This window comes from Blennius ocellaris (genome assembly GCF_963422515.1).
Source record: "Blennius ocellaris genome assembly, chromosome: 2".
NCBI classification, from domain to species: domain Eukaryota; kingdom Metazoa; phylum Chordata; class Actinopteri; order Blenniiformes; family Blenniidae; genus Blennius; species Blennius ocellaris.
This window is the reverse complement of record NC_137651.1, coordinates 28,872,571-28,898,154: the sequence shown is the minus strand read 5'-3', so window position 1 is coordinate 28,898,154 and position 25,584 is coordinate 28,872,571. Positions and strand designations below refer to the sequence as shown.

The following is a 25,584-nucleotide window of genomic DNA, read 5'->3' as shown; positions in this document are numbered from 1 at the left end:
TTGTTTGCCTTGCTGCACAAAGTGCTGCCTCCATTCTTTCTGCTCCTTTGACCATCTCTTTTACCCCCCCAACTGTTTTTTTGCAGAGGAAATGTAAGACCCACGTGTTGCTGCTGGTGGTGCACGGCGGAAACATCTTGGACACGGCGGGCGGTGACCCCAGCACGAAGGCCGGCGACGTGGCCACCCTGGCCTCCGTGCTGGAGAAGGTGACCCGGGCGCACTTCCAGGCCGCCGCCGAACACGTCATGATCAAGCTGGTGCCCTGTCCGGCCGTGTGCGCCGACGCCTTCTCCCTGGTGTCCAAGTAAGAAGCCGCCGCCGTCGCCTCATTCACGCCCGATAACTTTCGTACCTACAACTTTAGCTCCATTTTAAAAGCACGCCTTTCAAAAAAACGATCCACTTTTCTTTTTTTTTTTTTGCGGCGTGGCCTTCACTGTCAGTAGACCTGCATCGGGCTGAACGGCGGCGGAAAATGTTCCCGTGTGGGAAAAAAAAAATCAGGTGGGAGGATTTCTTTGCCAAGAACGGCAGTCATTCATCCGTTACAATCAGAAGTGGGAAAAAAAACAACACACACGTTCTTCTTTAGAAAGAAAGTGCATATTGTTATTTCAGGGAGAAAAAAAAAAGAAACGGTACAAGTAGAAATAGTGATTCTTAAAGGTAAGAGAGCTACAGGCTGTCAAGTCGAACATTTCAAACCCCGAATCCGTTCCTCGTGTTCCACGGCGTCAAACGTGTTCAGACAAAAGGCCACAGATTGAAAATGTCTCGCACTTGTGGTTGGCATTGTGAAGCCGCGAACGTAGCGGACAGGACGGACTAACGTGGAGTTCCTCTTTCATCCCTTTGACGACGGATGCACGCTATTAGAAAAAGTACGGATGTTTCTCACTTGCAACAATCAAAGTCAAAGGAAACGGGCATGTGGAAAGTGCCGGATGCTGCTGCCGCTGCCCCCGCTGAAGCAGAGACTGTAACACGTGAACGATTCACCTCTTGTATCTCCCAATGCAACTGCTGAGCTTCTACAATCATCTACTGCATTTCCCCGCTTGTGTTGGAGCTCGCTGCACCCTAATGGTCCAGACGGACCGTGCTGAAGCCGTAATGGGTCGGGATGGCCGCCTCATGGCTGTCGGGGGAAGCTTTTAAAAAGAGGGACGGCCGCTACCTGGAACCACGAGGAGTTTAATCCAGTCCAATCAAATAGTTTATGGTTATAAAACCTACTTTCAACAACTTTATCCGTATATTTGTAAATCAATGAGACGGGCAACATTCGGGCGATGACGGAAACCTTCTCCCTTATTTCAATATTGAAGGTTTTGTCTTTGGTTATTTCTTCGATCTGTCGAGTTTATTGATGTGATCCGTGCGGCAGACACTTCTTGGGCCGGAGCAGGAAGCCCAGGTGACCTCGAGGCTGCATCTCAATTCTCCCCCTCAGCCCTTCATCTTACCCCTACCCCTCGTTTACGACAGTCTGAGGGGTGTCCCACTTCACTACTGTGCAGAGGTGGAGGGCAATTCACCCCTCTAAATGGAGCGTTTCCAGATGCAGACTTTAAACAGAGGGGACATGGCGCCGAAGGACTCGCATTTCACATATATACGCTTCTAAAGTTATATAAACCTGTTGTGTTTTATACTAGTAAGAATGTATTTAGCTTCTGTGTGTCTTTCTTTGGTAGAGATCGTGTTTATAACATTTTATTATTACACTGTAGAGTTCCAAAGTCTTCTAATATGGGTGTTTTGAAAACAGGGACCCCCGAGCAAACAAGGAAGCTCCTCCGCTTTCACATGGTGAATGAGGAAATATTTCTGAAGTCCAAATACGGCGCAAAAACTGCAGTAATCCACGTCTCCGTCTATTTCTTCACCTTGACGTGGAAACAAAGCAGCCAAGCTGCTGCAACACGTTGAATTTGGGACGGCAGGACGACGCTCCTACTGGAAAATCAACAAACATCCGTGGCTCAGCTCTGCTGATGTAACGGCGCCGTATTATGATGTCATAACTGTGAGACGGAGCGAGAGGGGCGGGGCTGAGCAGAGGGAGAGGGGCGGGGCTAAGCAGAGGGAGAGGGGCGGGGCTGAGCAGAGGCCCTCGTTTTGGAGGGGAAGGGGGAGGCGGAGGGGTAAAAATTGAATTGGGATTGGGCCTTAATGTGCTTTACCTGCGCTGAATGGATCCCCCTGATGGGTCGAGCTACCGTCTCTCAACCTGCACACACGGACGAGCACCTTGGCAGACAACTTGGCTTTCGTGACACAGCCGCTGTATGAAGAGTGAGAAATGGCCGCTCCTCTCAAGACGCCCTTTATCAGCTGAAAGGCCCTGAAAATATCTACTTCCATGAGCTGCTTCCTGCTCCAGCGACGGCTAAGAGTCCTGGAATGAGTGCTTGTGATAATACTATGATAGACATCGGCTGGCGAATGGGACCGTGATCGTGGAGGTATGGACGGGGGGGGTTTCGTGCAATCGTGCTTTAATCTTGCTGCGTTTCCACTTTTACGGACTTGACGTCAGACGGCGTTGACACATAAATTAGACCCCGGCAAATTGAGAAATTGTCCCCTTTTGATCTTGTACTCTGCCTTCAAGCAAAAAATTAAATAGATTCAGAGCATGTTTATTGCTATGTGGGGCTCATATGGAAGTGTCTGTATGAATCAGCAGAAGGGTGCAGAAAGGTATTGACCAAAGAGAGATAAACATTATCCCTTTGACGTGTCTCAGACTGTAGAAATTCAGCCGCGTCGTGCAATAAACTCCCTCTGAAAAGCGAGAGCTTCGTAATGTTAATTGTCCCGTGCGGTGATTAGTACTATAGGGCACAAAGTGAACGTCTAAAGAACCTTTTTTTTAAATAATTTCTACTGATCTCGAGGACGGTAATCAATGTGCGCCATTATAGGTTAATGAGCTCTTGCTGCCTTGGTATCGCGCGAGGCGTCGGTGATAAAGAAGGGGTTAATTGTGGCTGTCGATTTGCGGCGACGCCGTGATGAGCAGCCGTCAGCAGACGAGCTTTTCCTTCTCATATAATATACGGCGGTGATTCTCCTCCCGGTCCATCATCAGTGGGTTGCAGTCCCTGTCCCAATGTAAGAAATACATGAGTGTAACGTCTGTCCGTTGACTCTTCCTGAATTGGCACTAATGCTCCGTAACGTTGGTGTTGTGCTGCGATGTGGATTTTGTTTCAGCGCAGGACGGGAGAGGCACAAAAGATCAGTGTGTTTTCTGAAGCGTCGGCACACGAAGCAGCCAAAACTGAAATGACATTTTCCAACATGTCGGTTATTCCGATTTTGTATTTGCCGTTTGTTCACGAAAGCTTGGTCGAGAAAAAAAAGAAGCGGAGATTTGTGTTTTTAATTAAAATGCAGCTACTTGAGTGTAAACCGGGAGCAGTTCCCTCTATCACGTCCCCACTTAGTGGTTGTTGTGGTATATTATTGGGGTTTTACTATTGTGGTTGGTGTGATGCATTCATCCGTCAATATTTTTTAGTTTTTCGTGAAAACACGGTGGACAATATCAAATACATGTATTACTGCTTTCTTGAACGTTGGGGTCGCTGTAGCTGATCCAAGCTGACTCTTGACACTCACACTAAAAGGTGATTTACAGTCACAAAGGCCTCATTCACGCCTCATGGAAAAGCGACCAAATACTGATTTATTTATTTTTTTTACCCACAGTGACTCGTATCCGATCTGTTTTGTGGCCGTGTGAAAGCGCCATGTTTCTCCATGAGGCTGCTTCGTCATCGACGTGTGACTGACGTCACGGCGCCGCCACAACAAAAGCTGTTAAAAGCTGTTCTCACTTTTTTCCTCATTCTCCTTCTTCTTCTTCTTCTTTCTCTCGCCATGTCGTCGAGATTCTGTCGCTCGTGTTTAACAACCACTTGAAAGTGGATCTACGCGCTGACCTGCGTTGCCAGATGTGCCGGGGATCCCCCAACTTTCTCACCTTTTAACTCTGTTTATTTCATTCCTTTGTGTGTTTGTGGCGTGTTCTTTATTATTAGGGTTTTAACGTGATTCCTACACAGACTGAGATTCAGGCTTGTTTCTATTGAGGTGTTTGGGTTTTCTGGTGTTTTGTGCTGAAAGCAGTGAGTCACATCTGGCCACCCTGGTGCTGACCGGCGTTCCATGCTTCACTTCACGTCGTCGTGAGAGAAAAAAACAAAATTCAGACCCCAGCACAAATCTAAATTGTGTGTCGAGGCCTGCGGTGTGGGCGGAGCCTAAATCACCTGGACTGCATGTTTCTGGAGAGTATGGCAGACAGAAAGGCCCGGACTCAAGCCCAGCCAGTGCTAACCACCACATCGCCATCTCATGCTCAAAACTGCACCACATTTTCTTTTCAGTGAATTCTAAAAGTTGGAAGTTGACCTCGCGTTCGGCTGCAGCTCGTTTTTAAAGGTCGGCCCTGAAGCCAGTCCGGCCGATAACCACTGATTAACACAATCTCCTCCTCCGTTTACTGTCGGAGGGGACGTTTGCTTCCTTCCACTTAATTCTCTACAATACATCTGTCCTTCGCTGGGGGATATTCTTCACATACATGGAGTGAAAACACACTCGTGCTCGTATGTTTTTGTTTTTTTTTCCCACATCTTGAGTGCCAGAGCTGCTTAAAGCGTGACTGATGATTACATTTCACTTTACGCCGTCACATGTCCGAGTGGATCCCAGTTTTGACAGCGTCACCCGGCCTTCGCCGCTCTACAATTATATGCCGAGGATGATGTTGTGTGTGAACCGTCACTATTTGCCGCGGCAGCGTGAGCTGGAAGCAGGAATCCTGTAAGCACACGTGAGTGGTGGAGCTGCTCATCGGCTTTTACCGCGTCCACGGATGAAATATTAACAGCAGCATTCAGCTTGATCCCACTGGGCTTGACCAGAATGGCGTCACCGCGGCTCGTCTCGCTCGCTTGACGCCCACACATCCACAATCTACCTTCAGTTAGAAGAAGACGACTTCTATCATCAAGTAGTGCCAGGTTAGGGAATAATTTAACCAATGAGGTGGTCAAATCAAAGAGATTCGGTAACATGTAAATGAGTAATCGCCACATTATTCATCATTGCTTTTTAAAAAGATATTATTTTGTCCTTTAGCAGGGCGAGTCAGATTTTCATAAAATCCCTTGAGTTGTTGAAGCCCCCAACAAGCTAATTTGGCTCCATTCAAATTGAGTACAGTGCTCATAGTTTTAGTTAAACCTCAGCTTTTCTTTTCTTTTTTTTTTCTTTTACAAAAATGCTTCTGTGAGAATAAAGTAGCAGCTCATTATTTTTCAAACTTCAAACATTGAACCACATGAATATATACAACAACACGAACCATTGCAAAGATTGAAAGAAATGTACGTGAAAGTAATCCCTTTGAGCCAATTAATGTTTCAGTTCGATAACCTGAGCAACTCGCCAGTTTTAAGAAAAACTCCCAATGGAGCCGACTTGAAATTCCAAACTGGCAGAATCAGAGCCGATGAAAGAGGCTGCGAGCAAAAAAAAGAGCTTTATTTATTTATTTAGTTATTTATTTATTTATTTATTTATTTATTATTATTTTAATTATGTTTATTATTATTATTATCATTATCATTATTATTATTATTATTATTATTATTACTATTGTTCTTGTTGTTGTTGTCTGTTGAACTGAAGTTAAAGAAACTGAAAAACCACATAGTTCCATTTTCCCTTTCCCATTTTAAAATAAGCTGTAACAGTTGCAGACTATGCAGAATAGTACATAGTCTGCAACTGTTACAGCTTATTTTATTCATGTCATTTCCCCCCCCGTTATACTTACAATAAATTCAGCTCTAAAGGTATGTGTGGTAAAATATTTAATAGTTTTCACAACGACATGATGAAAACACACGTTTTGCACTCTTTGCATCATTCATTCTTGTGTAATTCTCTAATGTTTTTGGACTCTTGTCGTCTTGAATCATCGTTGCTACGATCCAGGCCTCTCACCCAAAGGAACTATGGGTAAAGGGGCGGGGTTTGAGCACGTGTTCCAAGATTCAGCTCTGCCTCATCCTTCGTCCTGCCACAATATCATATATATCATATATATCTAACGGGATCGAATTATGAGCTTAAGTGCTTTTGACATTTGTTAAAAAAAATTTTTTTTAAAACGACTCTGATCTATTCAGCAATTTCCAGTCTGCCAACACGTACGCGGCTCACGCAGTATATTCTGTATATCTGCCATAATATGTTGGCCGCAGCCTGATTGTCTACACCCAGTGAGGTCTTTTGTTTGGTCTGACAGACTCAACAGCTTGTCGAAAATGCCCCGACAACAATGAGATGTTGTATTTTCATTCCACAGTGGTATGGAACGAACCCTACTTGGTGCCCAGATGGCTCTGGGTCCTGAACATACTCTCCCAATGTGTGCACATGGGTGGGCGTTCATGCACGCCGCCGCCGCCGCAACGCAAACACAACACTTACTCAATCCCACTTCTGCCAGTGAGCGGTGTTTGCTCTAATGACAGTGTTGGGTGTGTGGGTGTGCAGGGACTCATTTACTCGCCTGCCAACATAAACAATCTGAAGAAAACGCAGCCACGCGGGGAACGGGAACGACTGCCGTGTGGTTAATTTGCTCTCATTCCCGGGTAATGACGTGGCTGACGGTCCCACCACGGAGCGGAGGTGGCGAAACCTCTCAGTGCCTCCAAGGACTTAACTTTCACACAAACAAGCCACGACGGACTGAGCGCTTGCTGATTCCTTCCCCGCGGAGAGAAGGAGACATGTTTTCAAGCCGCCGTCGCCATGTGCCGGGGCGCCCGCCATCATTATCGCTGCGATAATGAACGTGGCGTCCGGCGGCTGAGCGCCGGAGAAGGAACGACACGTGCGATCCGTAAACACCCTCTGCGCAAACGCGTCCCACGCAGGAACCCCGTTGGCGAGAGGCCACCGAGCGCGCGCTGTCACGCCGCATCGCGTCCAATTAACGGGCGGCGGTGAAACGCCCCGCTAATTGATTTCCGTCCGTCACCGCGCTTCATCCGTCACGGCTTTAAAAAGAGGAAAACACACATTTCCTGCTATTATGCATTTGTCTTGGAGACACAAATGTAATATTTCGGACGAGTCGACACCGCATCGCACCATTTCTTTTGTCGGGTGGGATAAAAGTGTAGGAGGAAGTCTGCTTGTCAGTCTCCCCAGCTTGTGACCTCGGCTCCGCCAGGTGGAGGCTCATTATTCTACCCGGAGGCAGCTTGGGGACGGAACACCACTATTTCTAGCCCCCTCGCTCTAATTGAGACTCTGCAGAGGACGGAGCCGGCCACGCTAATGGCGCAAGCCTCGGTGCGGCGCTCCGGCAGCCGTTTAGGAATGCAGGGGGGCAGCAATTAAGCAGGAATGTGACACACATCCGAGTTCTGCACTTCGTATTATATCGCCAAAGGCGAGAGGGTTTGCAGGGGAGCGTAATGGAGCCTATTTCAAGGTTATGCAGCGTGAGATGAGGCTGATTCGAGGTTTAATCGCCTCACCTCGACTGTATCTTTTCCCCGCCGTTGTTAATGGATCTCTGCATCCTCACGTTACCGTAAGAGGGGGGGGGGGGGGGCATAATTGATCGCCTATAGGTGTCATTGCGGGAGTGTTTTGTGAGGAATGCGGCAATCAGTGTCAACGTGATGAATGTTCTTTTGGTTCTGAAATCATATGAGTTATGGGTACGCTTGTTTGCAGGGACGTACTTTGTAACGACGCGTCAGTCCGACCGCTGTCAATCAAGAAGTATCAAATACGTTATAATCATCTTTAATACTGACGCTTATGAGGGACCGACTCGTCTCTTTAAATAACGAGGACAAGCTCTCACCGACGGCCTCTTGCCACTCAAGGATCTGCTTCAATGAGCCAAAAGTAGGGACTCATCTGTCATCTCCGCGCCGTTTAATGGACGTCGAGTCTTTTTGAAACTGAACCCACTGCTGCACGACGCCGTGAAATCCAACATCGGGGGGGGGGGGGGGGGGGGGGGGTGATTTTGCGAAGGGCTAGGGTTCTCGATCGCTCTGCAGGGAAAAGCGACCCACTTCTGAGTTCTACTCACCGTGACTCATTTCCGACCTGTTTCGTTTCCATGGTAAAGCTCCAATTCCGACGTTTCCCCGCCGGACCCACTCTGAACTCCTCTCATTGCTGTTGTTTGTCCACAAACACAACTTTAAACACACTTGTGAATAAAAGTTCTTTTTTTTTTGTTTTTAGTTCATTTTCACACTGGGGTGAGAATGGACCCGGGACTTCGTGTTCCACACCCCCGGTCTAAAGTATCCCAGCGTTCAAGATGAACGCAAGGAGGAGTTCGGCTGCTTTTGTTGCACGAATTTGAAGACAAACACATTTAACGATGTGAGCAGTGATGCAGCGCCAACAATCACCCGCCGCCCTCGAGGACAGGAGCACTCTAAACTGCCACGGCAAATAAATCAGAACACAAGTAAATCAGTTTGGGTTTTTTTTGTCGAGGTGGGGGGGGGGGGGCATTTGCTGCTCGGTGGTTATAATCCTAATTATCTTCTTGCATAATTAGGTGATTTATTATGCAGCGGAAATTGTGATTGTGCCTCAGCGGACATTTGTTGAGCAGGTGTTGAACCTCTGCTCCTGCCTCGTGACTCGTGACCCAAGTTTTAGAGGTGGAGTCGTGTGCAGAATATTAACTGGGGGCTTTTTTTTTTTTTTTTTAACTCTGGAGTTCCAGGTGAGTAAAGCGGTTCTGGATGGGTGTGTGTGAGAACAGCGGCTGTTAACAAGCCTCTAATGAAATGGAGACTTCTTACTCACTCTGGACCAAAACTCCATAAACAAGCAGCCGACAAACAAGGAAGAACGTTCAGAGCTGAACAGTTCACTCAGTAGGCAGCTCTCTGTGCACGCTCATGTAATGCAGAATATATTGCAAAGCTTTTCCATTCGCCTACAAATCTGCAGGGAGGAAGGAGCTTCTTCTTCTTCCTCTTCTTCTTCTTCTTAACCGATTATGGCTACAATCAAAATATAACCTCATTTACACAAACAAATCAGCCAGAAACAGAACATTTTTGATTATTTAGAAGATCCAGTATGTTCTACCTTCGTGGCTGGTTTATTTAGTGAAATGTCCATGCACTTTAAGTAAACTAAAATATTCCTTTATTTAATTTGATTGTGGCTGACATTTCAAGCTGCATGTAGAAACATGGCCGGGCAGATTTGTCTTGATTTGGTTCAAGTTCTTAAAAACACACCTTGTTCTTGCAGATTTCGTCATTGATGACCCGTCTCGCCGCCCGTTGCGTGAACGACGTGCACACGCAGGTGCCGAACGCCAATAACTGCCCTCCGATGCAGACATTTCATTTGCTTGCGGAATGTGGAATTGTATCGCTGAAAGTTTCGGCTGTGCAAAACGAGGGGTTTAATAACCTCTATTCAACATTTCTGCGTGGCGCCACATTTCATTTTCTGTATCCTACTGTCGACCCGTCACGCCAAGTAACTGTACACGTGCCCATTTATTGTTTCACATCTTGAAAAACGGGGCTTCATTTCTACACGCCGAGCCACTGGGAAGAGGCTTCAAGTCATTACCTCGCAGCAAATAATAAATACAGCGTGCAGACCTCCAGTGAACAATTAGCCTGCGTAAAACAAAGACATGCAGGCAAAGCATTTGTGTTGAGTGGGTTTTTTTTTATTAGTTATTTTCCAGCTCTAATTGAAGCTCAGTGAGAGGAAAGTGTGCAGAGCAGCCAACCTTTTGACAACCGGCAGCCACTGGGCCCAGGTGCTGCTCATTAGCTAATCACTTTCTGCTAATGACCTTTTTCTTTTTCTTTTTTTTTCTTCTTCTTCTTATTATTATCCCGACTGGCACTATTCACTTTTTATTCACTCTTCAAAACTTCTCGCCGGACAGCAAAGCAACAATTAACTTTTATTTTCCAGCACGTCTGAGTGGTTGTGTCGGGCGCCACATCGAGGGGATTGTCGAGAAAATGTAGGATTTTTAGGTCATAAAGACAAAAGTTACTTCAGCTGAAAGGTGGTTGAAAATATCCATCGTGCAAATACCAAAGTGAGGCCATATTTACACGCACTTGGGTATATGAAAAAAAATATATATATATTTCTTTGTGTTTGGGTGCATTTACACACAAACGCAGCTACAACTCACCACAATCCATGATTCCTGAAAACTCCACCCACAGGGTAAAATCCATGTGTATCTGGATATTTACGTCACAATTCATGACTTCCGTTTTTTTTTTTTTTTTCCAGGATTCTGATTGGCTATCATGGCTTCATGCTTCTTGCTTACACTGCCCCCTACAGGTCTGGCTGCTCATAGCAGCTCTGAACCAGCTGCATATGTGGCTCAGTGTAAATGAAGATTTATTTATATATTTTTTTTAAATTTAGAGGGAAATAGCTGTATTTTTTTTTTTTTTTTTTAAACTGGGTACATGTAAAGTCTGGGATTAACAACCAATCAAAATGTATTCGTACAGCACCATACACACAGGCGGATTAAAATCAGAACGTTTATTTACTAATAACATCATTACAACCTCATGGTTTAACACGTCCTTGAGAAATGACCGATGGAAAAGCATAATCACGTCACACATGTATTCCTCTGCAGAGAAGATTAAATTATCATCGATCAAATGTAAGAAGCACAGAAAACGAATTGGAATCATTAAAAAGAAAAGAAAAAAAACACAAGCGATTGTCCGAAGCATTTGTCGGCCTGTGGCTCCTTCGTCCTTCCGTTAACGCCGCCGCTCCTCTGCTCCCCGCCCAGCCTGAACCCGTACAGCTACGACGAGAGCTGCGTGTCCAGCAGCGTGGACCACCTGCCCCTCGCCGCCCTCCCCCTCCTCGCCATCGTCTCCCCGCGCTACCAGGACGCGGTGGCCACCGTCATCGAACGGGCCAACCAGGTCTACCGCGGCTTCCTGCAGTCGGAGGACGGACAGGGATTCACGGGTCAGGTCAGTGGAGCGGGAGGAGGGACGCTGCCGCTGGTCTGGGAGTCGAGTCGAGATTTGATCAGCGACAAGTTTTGGGACTTCAGAGATCTCGATTCTGTTCAGATCTGTATTTCTTGAAGGCTGCTGGAGTTATGATAACCTATATTCTGTGGGGATTCAGGCTTGAGCTTCAAACAACAGAACTACTGCAGCAAAACTATCAATACTCTCTGTTGTCACACACTTAAAGTCCTAGTGAAATGTAAAACACTACTTTGCAAAAAACGATAGTTGGGGTACTACTTCTAAGGTTCCTCCGACTCTGCCCCACCACTGTTGTCGCATAACAAAGTTATTTGAATTTTGAATCTCCAGCCGAGGAAGTCGGGGGGAATCCTTCTTCGTGGGCGTGACGTCACGAGTTGTGCAGATCTCGATCTGTTGTGTTTATATCGGCTTGTTTCCCTCTTAAATATCCAAGTTTTAACAGTGTTTTGAAGTTATAAGTAGGCGTTTTATGAGCCATGACGAAAGATTGAGCCTGGAAGAGACCAGAGGGAGGAGAAAAGGAGTACAGGCGGCGGGAGAGGCTAGCTCAGGCGGCTAGTAGACGATCAAGTAACACCTGGACTCATCTTCGGTGATTCCAGTCAGAAAAGCTCTTCGACATGATCCAGGAAGCCGGTCGTTCTGCCAAAAGTCAGGAGCCTCAAAGCCTCAAAGGTGAAAACTGGCGGCTGCTGAGGCGAGGAGACGAGGACGAATGGAGGACGAAGCGTCTTCTGCTTCCTCAAACATGTTCCAGACGGGGTCACCGATGGCAGAACCACCTTCTGTGTCTTCTTCATCAATCACTGGGTTTGAAATGATGATGGTGATGAAATATGGTTAAATTCATCCTCTTCGTGGTCAAAACTCTGATCCTCCATAATGTAAACACAACATAGGCGTGTGCACAACTAGTGATGTCACTCTATTAGTGTCAGAAGCTCCGCCCAGCAGAGGAAATAGCGCCGTTTATCAGCTATTTTCTCGCAGATTGCCGTGTTTTAACATTTTACCTTCGGGCCAGTTAGCATAAAAAATGTCCCTAGAAGCGACAGCCAGAGTGTTTTGGAGGTCGAATTTTCATTTCACTCGGACTTTAAAGGAGCGACATGAACGTTAAATCAGAAACAAACCAAAAAGACATGACGAGGATAATAATCACTGACGTTACCTCTGTTCATTGGACACACTCTTAGCTGATATTTCTAATAATGGAACATATTTAATTCTTCTCGCGTGTCAGAAAGGGTTTCTATGTTTTATTAAAACGAAAAAGTTCTGATTTATTCCATTGAATATAAATCTTTATATTAACACACAAAAAGGTGAAAAACCTGCAAACATTTGTATAAATATTTGATATTAGGAAATATTCTACTTTGAATTCTTATATTTTTTTGGTTTTACTTTGACTCATAAGTATAAATAGTAAAGAAAAATATTTTTCTGATTTATAATTTCAAGAGGATTCCCCCCCCCTTTTTTTTTTTTGCATTATTTTGCTTTTAGTAACGTTACAAAAAAACCAAACTAATTAAATGTCATATATGTTGAATACAATGTTTACCATAGTCACACAATTTTTATTTATTTGATTTCTTTTGCATGGATATTTCAGGGAATTGAGATTTGAAATGTCTGTGTGCCATCTGAGGTGTTTTTCAAGATATGACTTGAGGAAATGTAGAGAGAAAATGGATTTATATACGAGCGACGGAGGCTTTTAACTCGTCTCTCGTCTGTGTTTTCTTTCTCAGTCAAGCGCCTTAGTTTTTGTGAAGCTGATTAGAGTCGATTGGAATATCAACACAGTAAAAACATCTCTCTTTTTTTTCACCCCACATGGAAACGCAGAAGGAAAACGAGGTTTTGGTTTTTTTTAATTTAATTTTTTTCCCTGCCGTTTCAAGATGTCATTTATGCAGCTCCCGTGCAGCGGGGCGTTTATAAATCCTACATTTTGTGGAGCAGGTATGCCTGATGGGCGACTGCGTGGGCGGCGTGCTGTGCTTCGACGCGCTGTGCTTCAGTAACCACCAGAGGCCCGGCAGCCCCAACAACAGCAGCAGGAACAACAGCAGCGAGAGCCTGAAGGTAGGAGCTCGCCGTGGGAGCGACGTCGCCACGACACACAGGAGCATCGCTCGGCTCATCACGTCATGCCCAGATGGAAAGAACCTACATAAACATATATGTTTTAATATAGGTTTTGACATAGGTTTTTTATCATATGTGACATATATAAAATTGGCCGTTTTCCTATATAATATGCAGATAAATGCGCATATATGTACACATATACGTACATACCGGCACCTATATAGGTACATATATGCACGTATATATGTGTGCATATATATACCTATATGCTCTTCTTGTATAATTGGTTTTCAGTTAGTTCTTAGTTATTGCCTTGATAATGCAGCTGCCAAAGTGAGATATGGGCTATATATATATGTGGAAATAAGGAAGCAGTACAGGAGACCTATATGGCCTGTATATTCACATATATGCACCTCAATTTTGCCTATATGTGGCATATATACGCATATATGTGCATATAAACTGCTTATAGGTTTCATATATGCGCATACTGTATATCCTCATATAGGTTCTTTCCATGTGGGCGTTTACCAGCAGAAATGTCTTCGTGACAACTCCGTCTTCTATATTAAGACTGCGTCCCAATTCTCCCCCTCAGCCCTTCATCTTACCCCTACCCCTTTGAAATACACATTCACGAGAGTCTGAGGGGTGTCCCATTTCACTACTGTGCAGAGGCGGAGGGCTATTCACCCCTCTAAACGAAGCGTTTCCAGATGCACACTTTAAACAGAGGGGCATACATGGCGCATAAACAGAAACTCCGACACACACACACACACACACACACACACACACACACACACACACACACACACACACACAAGGAATCACCTGTGTGAAAAGCAACGTACCTGGATGACATTCATATGGATTTGATGTTTGTGATCTAAGCGCCGCTGTGAAGCAGCTCGTCTGGTCTTTTGTCGTGTTAAAAGTGTTACGTAACTCCCTCTTTCAGCCCATTATGTCCCCGGCCTCTCCTCCGGCTCCACTTCATTCACACTCGGTTTACAGTCAACTCACTGCGGCTGACACACAGTTATTTCCTCCCTCTCGCATTAAAACACATGAACTCCGATCATATTGTGTGTCACTTCCTGATGCAAGAGTGCAGCTGCTACTGTATTGACACTTTTTCACACATTTCTTTTCAGGTCACGTCACGAGTGTCGCTCTGGAGAAACACGTCTTTCCGTTTTCACAATATCGTGGTGTCGTTTGTGTGATTTACTGCAAATGTGTCTTGTTCCGTTGTTTGCCGCCTCTTGATCAGGTCGATATTATAAAGGAGAAGCAGCCCTCAATTAACCGGGTGAAATGAAGGTAGAATAGAATAAATAATAATATAAACTCTGGTACTTTATTGATTTTTTTTTTGGGGGGGGGGGTATTTCTTCATTGTTTTTCACTATTTGTGGTACTTTATTGATACTTTTCCACGATCGCCATTATGACTGGGGTACCAGTCGGCAAGTTCATTTTAAACGTTCTATTCTCCTGCTGCAGTCACTGCGGCGAGCTGGAGGTGCAGTTTGAAGCCTCCTCCTCTGCTTCCTTGCAGGACAACGCGGGGCTGCTGGGTCCGTCCAGCCCGGGCCTGAGCTCCAGCAAGCGGCTGAGCAAGAGCAACATCGACATCTCGGCTCCAAACGACGGGCAAGGTGGCCCCTCGCTCAGCCGCAAGCAGAGCGACTCGTACGACGGAGACACCTCGTCCACTGGCCAGCACAGCTTTTTTCCCAGGTGGGTGGGGGGGGGGTCACAAGTCACACACTGTGAGGATAATGCAGAGGAGGTTTCCTGACCAGCAAATATTTAGAGCCGCACTATCAATAAATGATGTTTACCGACTGCCGGTCGACGGGCCAGCATGGTGACGAACAGGATGAGGTCGTAGTTTACGTGAGTATTTAGCAGCAAAAATATGTTTACCAGGCGGTTTGTACTTGGCCTGGCCATTCTTCCCCCCCCCCCCCCCCCCCCAACTGTTAGGATGCAGGAAGAAAAAATGATGCGGAATTTATCTACGAGAAGCGGTACTTCTTCTTCCTGTGACCCTTGACCCTTTTCCGCCTGAGGATTCTTGATCTGCAGTTACCCTCCTCACCACATAGGGCACTCAAGGGAAACTTTCTCTAGTGGTGGGGCCATGATAAGGAGCGCTGGCATTCTCACTAGGCAAAGGAAAGGAGGCTAAATGCTTCCACACTGATGCTTCCTTTAGAGCCTCCTTTAGCCTAGGAAACACTGATGCTTCCTTTAGCACCTCCTTTAGCCTAGGAAACACTGATGCTTCCTTTAGAGCCTCCTTTAGCCTAGGAAACACTGATGCTTCCTTTAGAGCCTCCTTTAGCCTAGGAAACACTGATGCTTCCTTTAGAGCCTACTTTAGCCTAGGAAACACTGATGCTTCCTTTTGCATCTCCTTTAGCCTAGGAAACACTGATGCTTCCTTTAGAGCCTCCTTTAGCCTAGGAAACACTGATGCTTCCCTTAGCACCTCCTTTAGCCTAGGAAACACTGATGCTTCCTTTAGAGCCTCCTTTAGCCTAGGAAACACTGATGCTTCCTTTAGCACCTCCTTTAGCCTAGGAAACACTGATGCTTCCTTTAGCGCCTCCTTTAGCCTAGGAAACACTGATGCTTCCTTTAGAGCCTCCTTTAGCCTAGGAAACACTGATGCTTCCCTTAGCACCTCCTTTAGCCTAGGAAACACTGATGCTTCCTTTAGAGCCTCCTTTAGCCTAGGAAACACTGATGCTTCCTTTAGCACCTCCTTTAGCCTAGGAAACACTGATGCTTCCTTTGCCAAAGGAGACCAGATCATGCTGCCCCACAATCCTTATACGTGGGAGAATAATGGTTTAACAGCAGTGACGTCATCAAGGTGTCCTGATAAAGTGAACCCTGTTCCGGGTACATTCACAGACGTACTGGACTCTGCTGTCACTACAATGTGATGGAAAATCTGAACCAGGGGTGTCGAACATAGTGCCTATAGGTCCAAACTGTGCCGACAGAATCGTTTAGCGATGAGAGTCACTACTAAACACTGTGATCTGAACGTTGAGATCAAAGGTCAGCGATGCAGCACTCAAAGCATCCAAAAAAAACCCATTGAGGACATTGAATGTCTTCCAGTTGAATTTATTTTTCTTCAAAATGTTTGTTTTTTCTTTGGGTTTCTAAAAATTTAGATTTTGTGGAATCGTACAAAGGGGAAATGTTGGCGTGTCCAAAAGTGTCGGACTGAATGGTCATTAAGCTGCCAAACAGACCGAATGACTCTTTTCTTGATTTTATAGGTTCTGGTTTATTTAACGTCGTTATAGGACTTATGTGGCAGAATATTCCAAGCAGCCTCTAATAACGTGAAACTGAACCAGATTCAGCTGAAAGCTCCTTTTTGGACTGGACTCTGGTGTGATCAAATATAGAGACGTTACTGAACATCAAAGAGTCGCTGAAGCTCGGAGGATTTCGTGCTCACATCCGCGTTTCAGTCGCAACCTCCTGGAATCCGGCTGTAAAGCGCTCATCCACCGGCGCCTCCGCTGGATTTCGGTCAGGCCTCTGATTGGTGACTCTTTTATCTTCGGGGCAGATTTACTGCGCTCGTATCCGTCGCTGAAGCTTTTCTCTGTCGCACAACCGTCAAGAAAATCTCCTCTGTGGTACCTGAGAGGACGGATGAACTCAATAATTCAACGTATTGTTTATACTTTTTATTCAGCAGAAGCTTCCTGGAGTTAGAGAATGTTTATTCATGGAGATTTAGCAGTAAAGTTGAATTTCATCGTTTGTGTGTTGTATCAGTTCTTCCAGTAATTATTAGATTGAGTCTCAATAACAAACGCAGCATGTTCAAGAAATTAACAATTAATTTTTTTCGCTTCCCCAGTTCGTGGCTTAATGTGACTCTACATCCTATGAAAAAGGCTTTGGTCCTCATCATGTAGTGTTTTCGACACGTATAACTTGAAGCATCAGGTTCTTATGTGTCCAAAAGTAAATTTGATCTACTTTCCTGACAAAGCTTATAAAATCTTATGTTTGGCCCAGGTTGTGGTTTTTTTTCTATAAATGATTATAAATATAAAAGTTATGCTAACCAGCTGATAACTTACACATATACCAGCGAAGCATCCAAAGACAAAAAGGTTATATTACAAATTATTATATTTTATCCTCCAAGGAAGAAAAAAATATCCCTTTCGATATAATCGTTTTGTTTGCTATTGCTCAATGTACAGATAAACTGCATGCACAGAAGAATATTACATGAAAAAAATTGTGCAATTGTAGTGAGATCGTCTCGTATGTGGTTGATGAACTAATATTATTATCAAAATGTTGTGGTAGCACAATACAGAAAATTGAGTGCACACTTAGTACACAATCACATGAAAACATGGGGGAAAACGTCACATTATTATTTGTATATATGTACTATAAACACCATAAAGCCCTTAGTTTGGAAGTTGTCTTCCCTGCTGCCCAGCAGCATTTGTGGATCAGTATATTTTGGTTCACGTTGTGTTCCAGGTTTGTCTGGGTCACGTCGGCCCGTCTGCGCTCTGCTCTTTATCAATATTTGCAGCTTGACTGCCCCACCTGCCTCCGCCGAACTATAAATAGCCTGCTTGTGCCAGTTAGTGAGCGAGTCTCGGCAGTGCAGGTGAATTTAGTGGGCTCTGATGGGGGGGGGGGCAACTGCCATGTCGACTCGTCTCAAGCAACCAGCTCCACTGGGTTCTGCACCATCACAGACACTGAAGGCAGGAGCCCATCAGTTCCCAGACGCTGCTCTTGCTGGAGCTCCTTCACCTTTCACTTATTGAATCTCCCTGTTCTGAGTTAGTAATCCTCCCAGTTGTCAGTCTCCAGGTTGTTCTGCTCTGGCCATGGGGCTAAATTGTCTTTGAGATTATGCTCAGACTTTAAAAACTTTCCTGAAAAACCCTGGAGAGTCTGATCAAGTGCTGCGAGAACTGGGCTCGTCAGAGCCTGATGTGGAACAGCTACCCCAAACTCTTGTAAAATATAAGGTTGATAAAACCTGAAATGTCATAGCTGGTGGTATAAGAAACACAGATGCTGAGCAGGAAATGTAATTAAAATGTTTTTGATAACACCCGAAATGTAATAAGAGGTTAATAATGTCATTAAAGATGATTTACAGAGGGAGTATGAATTGAGTTTGTCCACGTTTCTCTTGTCGTGCCTGAATGCAACGTGAGAGTCTATCGTGGTTCAGACCCGGTACCAGTGACATTGTGAGAGACGGAAACCATGTTGTATCGTTCGCAAAAATTGCAGACGGTCGGTTCAGGGAGTGAAACTCACGACGAGAACGAAGATGAAATCCCAAAATAGACGCAGGAAGCAATCAGAGCACTATTGATTTAGCTTTTCCAGTGTGTCTGCAGATTGTTGCCTAATCCTTTCTCCCTGCGTGAGACCTAATGAGGAAACGTTGGCCTGCTCGGTAGTTCACCCGATGCAACCTGTGAGGCTGAGTCATACAGACACACGACGACCCCCCACTGTTAAAAAAAACCCAACAACAACGAACCGGCACGTCGGTGGATTTAGGACCAAGCAAATTAAACAGTGACTCACGGTGTGCAGACATTTCAGCTGCCGGCTGAAGGAAACAATCTTTCCTTTGAAATACGGTCGTATGCATACGTCCGTCTGCAGGTTTTCCTTGACGACAGGCTGCTCAGTCCTGTCAGGGACTGCAGGGTGGAGTTTGCACCATCCTCCCAGTACGTGAATGCGTTTTCTTCCTCTTACTGTCTAAAAATAAGCAAATGAGGTGAAGTCGGCGACACTGAATTGCTTGTTTGAGCATCTGTCTCGCTCTGTTTTTGCCCCGTCGACTGGAAATTAGTCCAATTTGTCCCAAAATTGCCCCGACGCAGTCGAGACAGACTCTTCTGAAGAGGACAGAGTAATAAGGCAACGTTTCCCAAACCTTTTCGACTTTCCGGGGCCCTAAAAGCACATTTTTACAGTCAAAACTCCACAAAATCGAAATAAAATAGATAAAATCTATTATCAAACTGATCAAATAAAGTGAAAAAAAAAAAGATCAACGGTCAAATTATTAAAAGTGAAACACGCCTTTAATTTTTTTGCATAGTAATATTTAAAAACATTTTTCTTTAAAAATCAGTGCTTTCATGTGTTGTGAAAATGGCTTTTAGAAATCCTGCAGCGCTCCTGAACTTTGGCTTTGTAAAATTGAAGGGGACCCATTGAGCTCGTCTCCTCACAGCGAGAAACGTTGTTGGCTTTACCGGCTCTTTAATGAAGTTGACTGTCACTTTCTGTCAGTGTGAGTTTTGAGTTGTTCATCAATTTGGTGACAAAAAAAAAAATTATCAAAGGTCAAGGTCACTTTGGCTTTCGGTGTTTCATATTTATGTGCGTGCAGTAACTCAGACTGTCCAGCAGGGGGGGTGGGGGGGTTCCTTACGCTCCTCTACTGTCCCCACTTCGTAGATTATGTGAGACATTAATGTCAGTTCATTAATGGTTCGACGTGGCCACGTAACCATGGCGCCGTCATCACGGCCTCGTTTTACTGCGAAATCAATAAATGTCGCCAAAAAAAAGCACGGTTTGCCGCGGTGAGCCTGTGAGCACGAAGTGCCGGCAGACGGCTGCTTGGCCGGCGCAGCGATAACGAAGTGTTTAATGTGTGTTGCCACAGTTTGCTGAAGGAAGGCGTGGAGGTGCGCGGCGGCGGCGGCAGCAGCACCAGCCTGGTGTTGAACCCGGGCCGATTCGACTTTGAGGTGTCGGACTGCTTCTTGCTCGGCTGCCCGCTGGGCCTGGTGCTCGCCATGAGGCGCACCGTGCTGCCCGCCGTTCACGGTAAGAATCGAACGCACCTTTTTGTCCCGTTTCGTTTCTCCAGCCTGTCTTTTCAGCGAAATCCTAACAAAAGTGGATTGATTTTTTTTGGGGAGGGGGTTTAGCGGGACTCGTCGTTTAGCCCTCTTTCATATTTTCAGTATTCAGTGATAAAATGTCATCTTTTAACTCCATTTATTGAAAGGTTGCTGCCTTTTCTAGCTCAAGTTTAATAAAAGTTTTTTGTTTTTTTTACGTTTGTACTTTTCAGTCCCATTTATTGTTTTTTTTTTATCTCCGCCGCTTGTGACACTGACAATCTCAACTGTCATTTCTTTCATTTCATTTATTGACTGTCACAACCTGACCGCCTTTCCCTTAACCCCTTTAGGAAGTCTCCTAACACCTTTCCTAGCTCCTTTAGGAAGTCTCCTAACACCTTTCCTAACTCCTTTAGGAAGTCTCATTACACCTTTCCTAACTCCTTTAGGAAGCCTCCTAACACCTTTCCTAACTCCTTTAGGAAGTCTCCTAACACCTTTCCTTAACTCCTTTAGGAAGTCTCATAACTCCTTTCCTAACTCCTTTAGGAAGCCTCCAAACACCTTTCCTAACTCCTTTAGGAAGCCTCCTAACACCTTTCCTATCTCCTTTAGGAAGTCTCCTAACACCTTTCCTTAACTCCTTTAGGAAGTCTCATAACTCCTTTCCTAACTCCTTTAGGAAGCCTCCAAACACCTTTCCTAACTCCTTTAGGAAGTCTCATAACACCTTTCCTAACTCCTTTAGGAAGTCTCCTAACACCTTTCCTAACTCCTTTAGGAAGTCTCATAACACCTTTCCTAACTCCTTTAGGAAGTCTCATTACACCTTTCCTAACTCCTTTAGGAAGTCTCATAACACCTTTCCTAACTCCTTTAGGAAGTCTCCTAACACCTTTCCTAACTCCTTTAGGAAGTCTCCTAACACCTTTCACTAACTCCTTTAGGAAGTCTCCTAACACCTTTCCTAGCTCCTTTAGGAAGTCTCATAACACCTTTCCTAACTCCTTTAGGAAGTCTCCTAACACCTTTCCTAACTCCTTTAGGAAGTCTCATAACACCTTTCCTATCTCCTTTAGGAAGTCTCCTAACACCTTTCCTTAACTCCTTTAGGAAGTCTCATAACTCCTTTCCTAACTCCTTTAGGAAGTCTCATTACACCTTTCCTAACTCCTTTAGGAAGTCTCATAACACCTTTCCTAACTCCTTTAGGAAGTCTCCTAACACCTTTCACTAACTCCTTTAGGAAGTCTCCTAACACCTTTCCTAGCTCCTTTAGGAAGTCTCATAACACCTTTCCTAACTCCTTTAGGAAGTCTCCAAACACCTTTCCTAACTCCTTTAGGAAGCCTCCTAACACCTTTCCTATCTCCTTTAGGAAGTCTCATAACTCCTTTCCTAACTCCTTTAGGAAGTCTCATAACACCTTTCCTAACTCCTTTAGGAAGTCTCATTACACCTTTCCTAACTCCTTTAGGAAGTCTCATAACACCTTTCCTAACTCCTTTAGGAAGTCTCCTAACACCTTTCCTAACTCCTTTAGGAAGTCTCCTAACACCTTTCACTAACTCCTTTAGGAAGTCTCCTAACACCTTTCCTAGCTCCTTTAGGAAGGCTCATAACACCTTTCCTAACTCCTTTAGGAAGTCTCCTAACACCTTTCCTAACTCCTTTAGGAAGCCTCCAAACACCTTTCCTAACTCCTTTAGGAAGTCTCCTAACACCTTTCCTTAACTCCTTTAGGAAGCCTTCTAACACCTTTCCTAACTCCTTTAGGAAGTCTCCTAACACCTTTCCTAACTCCTTTAGGAAGTCTCATAACACCTTTCCTTAACTCCTTTAGGAAGCCTCCTAACACCTTTCCTAACTCCTTTAGGAAGTCTCCTAACACCTTTCACTAACTCCTTTAGGAAGCCTCCTAACACCTTTCACTAACTCCTTTAGGAAGCCTCCTAACACCTTTCCTTAACCCTGTGACGTCATCCATGGTTTTAAGGAAAAGTGGATAGGAAAGGAGATAGGAGGGACGATTATGAAGCAGCCTTAGTATCCCAGCTTGAGCAGCCATTATCAGATGATGCATTGTGGGTAAGACGGATGTGGTTGGGCTCCCCCTGCTCACAGTGCTGGTTGTGTTTCCTGCAGTGAGCCAGCTCCACCCCGCCTGCTCTCAGATCTTCAACCTGTTTTACCCCTCGGACCCGTCGGCCTCCCGGCTGGAGCCTCTGCTGCAGCCTCTCTTCCACAAGCTGCCGCCGTTCGCCGTGCCGCGCTACCAGCGCTACCCCCTGGGGGACGGACGCACCATGCTCATAGGTAGGTGGCGTGGTGACCTGACACTCGTGACTCATTCAACTGCATTACTTAAGCGAAAGGCTTTATTTGCTAAAGTCTCTTTGAGCAGGATCACATCACTTCCTCTCATTCGGGATGAACGTCCTGACAGTAGACCTTCAACGTCACAGTCTAATCTATCAATAAAATCTATTTTTATTTCGTGGCTGCACACGGGTAAGGACCCAGACACATTGTGAGGCGCGAGGAGTCATTGCGCTGCTGCCCTGCAGAGGAAACGACGACATGTGAGGGATGAGGCCTCCGGCTTCGTCTTGTAATTGTGCCGGCGGCCTTGCTCTGCCTTACCTCCAGCTTTACTCTGCGCTCCGGGGATGAGACGCCCCGACTGAGTTATCGCCCCGCTATTTGTGTTCCAGCACCGCAGGGATCCGCCTTGATGCCCGGGCTGTAGCCCCTAATGAGCCGCTGATTTATCCGAAGCATAGTTTAGCCCACGTCTCCAAACAGCAGTCATCCACCTACACCGAGAGAAAGTAGGGCAAGGACTCATCACTGACGGCTGCGCAACATCCTACAGGAATGAACCTGTTTATGAGGAGGAGGAGCTTTGTGGGTTTCTTCAGTTGGACCTGAAGCTGATTGATCGACTGATGTGGAGCGTTTCCCTAACGCCTTTAACGGATGTTTTATTAAAGGAAAATAAACGTCTTCAGAGGTTTTTTTAGATTTGCTGTTTCGTTACAAAAGAAGCAGAATCAAAATAGATCTGTTCCTCCCACTGTTTGATGCCTCGAATTCTGACTTTAAACTCAGACTTCTGACTTTTAACTCAGAATTCTGACTTTTTTCTCATAATTCTGTCTTTAAACTCAGAGTTCTGACTTTTGAACACAGAATTCTGACTTTAACTCAGAATTCTGAGTTTCAAAGTCAGAATTCTGAGAAAAAAAAGTCAGAACTCAGGGTTTTTTTCCCCCACAGTGGCCCTAATCCTCTTCCGTATTCCTGGACGTCAAATGGACGTGGAAACTTGACCTCTGGATGACGGCACGCAATGAAAAAAAAAAAAAAAAGTGCCTGCGCTTATGTCAATCCTGACAATAAATTTGTAAGAACGTCTCTTATATATGACGGACTCAAAAAAGTATTGCGACTCAACGTGTGTCCGAGATAACATCGATCCATAACACTTTATGATTTTGTCATATATAAGTGATATATAAGGATTGACAGAAGCACGAGAGCTCTGTGGGAACAGGTTTGGGTTCGATCCCAGGTGGTGTGATTTTTATTTTATTTTTTTCATCGCTTCATGTCACCCAGACGTCTAGTTTGGACCTCCACGCAATGTCCAGGAGGGACGCACCAAAACGTTCATTCTCGCCTCTTAAAAATCTGTGGAAATGACGTGTTAATGACGCGGTCTGGGCCAGTGGGGCAGCTTTATTGTGAAAGGAAGATTCAACAAAGGGTGAAAAGTTCAGGAAGGGATGTGCCTCGTTTGATACTCATCAACATTTAACAGTAAATTGACTTAAAAAAAAAAAATATATATATATATATATATATATTTGTAGTGTACTTTGTCTATTTGGTGCTGTCAACATGTCAACACTGCGTACACACACACACACACACACACACACACACACACACACACACACACACACACAGCACAGGCTTGCCGCTCCAGCAGATTATAATTATGGGTCGTATTGATCAAGCTTGCCTACTGTCAAATGACGTGTTAAATTGCAAAGCGCAGACAGGTGCGGAGAGAGTCGCACGCAGAGGAGACGCGGCAGCCGCTTCCTGCTTTGTAATATGGTAATCGGTCGTTATGAAGGCGCGGGGAGCCAACCAAATTAAGCTCCAGTGGGTATGAGTTTGACATCAACACCGTCAGGAGTGGCGCTTTTGTCATGATGAATGCTGCTCATATGGAGAGCACGAGCTTATTGATTTCCAGCTTTGGTTCCAGAGGGAAATATCATCAGCCAAGAAAGGACGAGCGCATGGAATTACAGTAATTTGATCGGTGTTTATTACTTGGCTAATTGTGTTTCAATGTAAAGAGGGGAGATGTGTTTCTCTTGTCGCCTTCATGAGATCATTGGATAATAACAATACTAGTGAGCGTTGAAGTGCGGGAGCGAGACGATCGATTGAGAGGAATGTGCTCAGTTAAAACTCTCTCTCTCTCTTTTCTTTTTTTTTTTTTTGTTTGGAAGACATTTCAAGGCCGCAGTGCAATCATCTTCCATCATTTTGAAGTCGTTTTACAGCTGTGATCAGCTGTGTGACTCTCTTCCTCCCCACATTGGTAATCTGCTATGATTGATAGGTGGTCTATATTTTATTTTCTCTTATCTGGAGTTTTTACCCCCCAAATTATAGACTTATTATTGCATTTTTTTTTTTTGCCCGTTTGTCATTGGAGAAATGACAGATTGACATATAATTAATACATAGAAGGAAAGGTTGGTTCAGTACAGTTCCAGTATCAGGATGTTAATGAGGACGGTATCTGTTAAAAAAAGACTTAATATTAAAACTTGCAAAGCTAAACGCAATAATGAATCATGTGCCGTAATAGTGAGTCATCAATATCAGTCCCAACACTAATGTTGTCCTTGTTGATATCAACAGTAATATTGACAATAATAATGTTTATAACAATGAGGATTCAACAGTCAGGACGTGAGCATTTAAAGTCCTAGTGAAATGAAAATTCGACCTCCAAAACACTCTGGCTGTCGCTTCTAGGGACATTTTTTATTCTAACTGGTCCAAGGGTAAAATGTTAAAACACGGCAATCTGCGAGAAAATAGCCGATAAACGGCGCTATTTCCTCTGCTGGGCGGAGCTTCTGACAATAATAGAGTGACGTCAGGAGTTGTGCACACGCCCAAGTTGTGTTTACATTATGGAGGATCAGAGTTTTGACCACGAAGAGGCTGAATTTAACCATATTTCATCACCATCATCATCATTTCAAACCCAGTGATTGATGAAGAAGACACAGAAGGTCGTTCTGCCATCGGTGACCCCGTCTGGAACATGTTTGAGGAAGCAGAAGACGCTTCGTCCTCCATTCGTCCTCGTCTCCTCGCCTCAGCAGCCGCCAGTTTTCACCTTTGAGGCTTTGAGGCTCCTGACTTTTGGCAGA

General features: G+C 44.9%; 1 protein-coding gene across 1 annotated transcript in view; it reads left to right on the top strand.

Annotated features, from left to right (window-relative positions):
• Window positions 1-25,584, top strand: part of pitpnm3 (PITPNM family member 3) — a 68,005-nt gene that overhangs the window by 20,313 nt on the left and 22,108 nt on the right. The window contains exons 3-8 of the mRNA XM_080512943.1: window positions 87-307; window positions 10,889-11,078; window positions 13,077-13,199; window positions 14,773-14,954; window positions 19,933-20,096; window positions 22,262-22,432. Coding sequence (XP_080369069.1) covers window positions 87-307; window positions 10,889-11,078; window positions 13,077-13,199; window positions 14,773-14,954; window positions 19,933-20,096; window positions 22,262-22,432 — 1,051 coding nt within the window. The remainder of the gene's footprint in view (window positions 1-86; window positions 308-10,888; window positions 11,079-13,076; window positions 13,200-14,772; window positions 14,955-19,932; window positions 20,097-22,261; window positions 22,433-25,584) is intronic.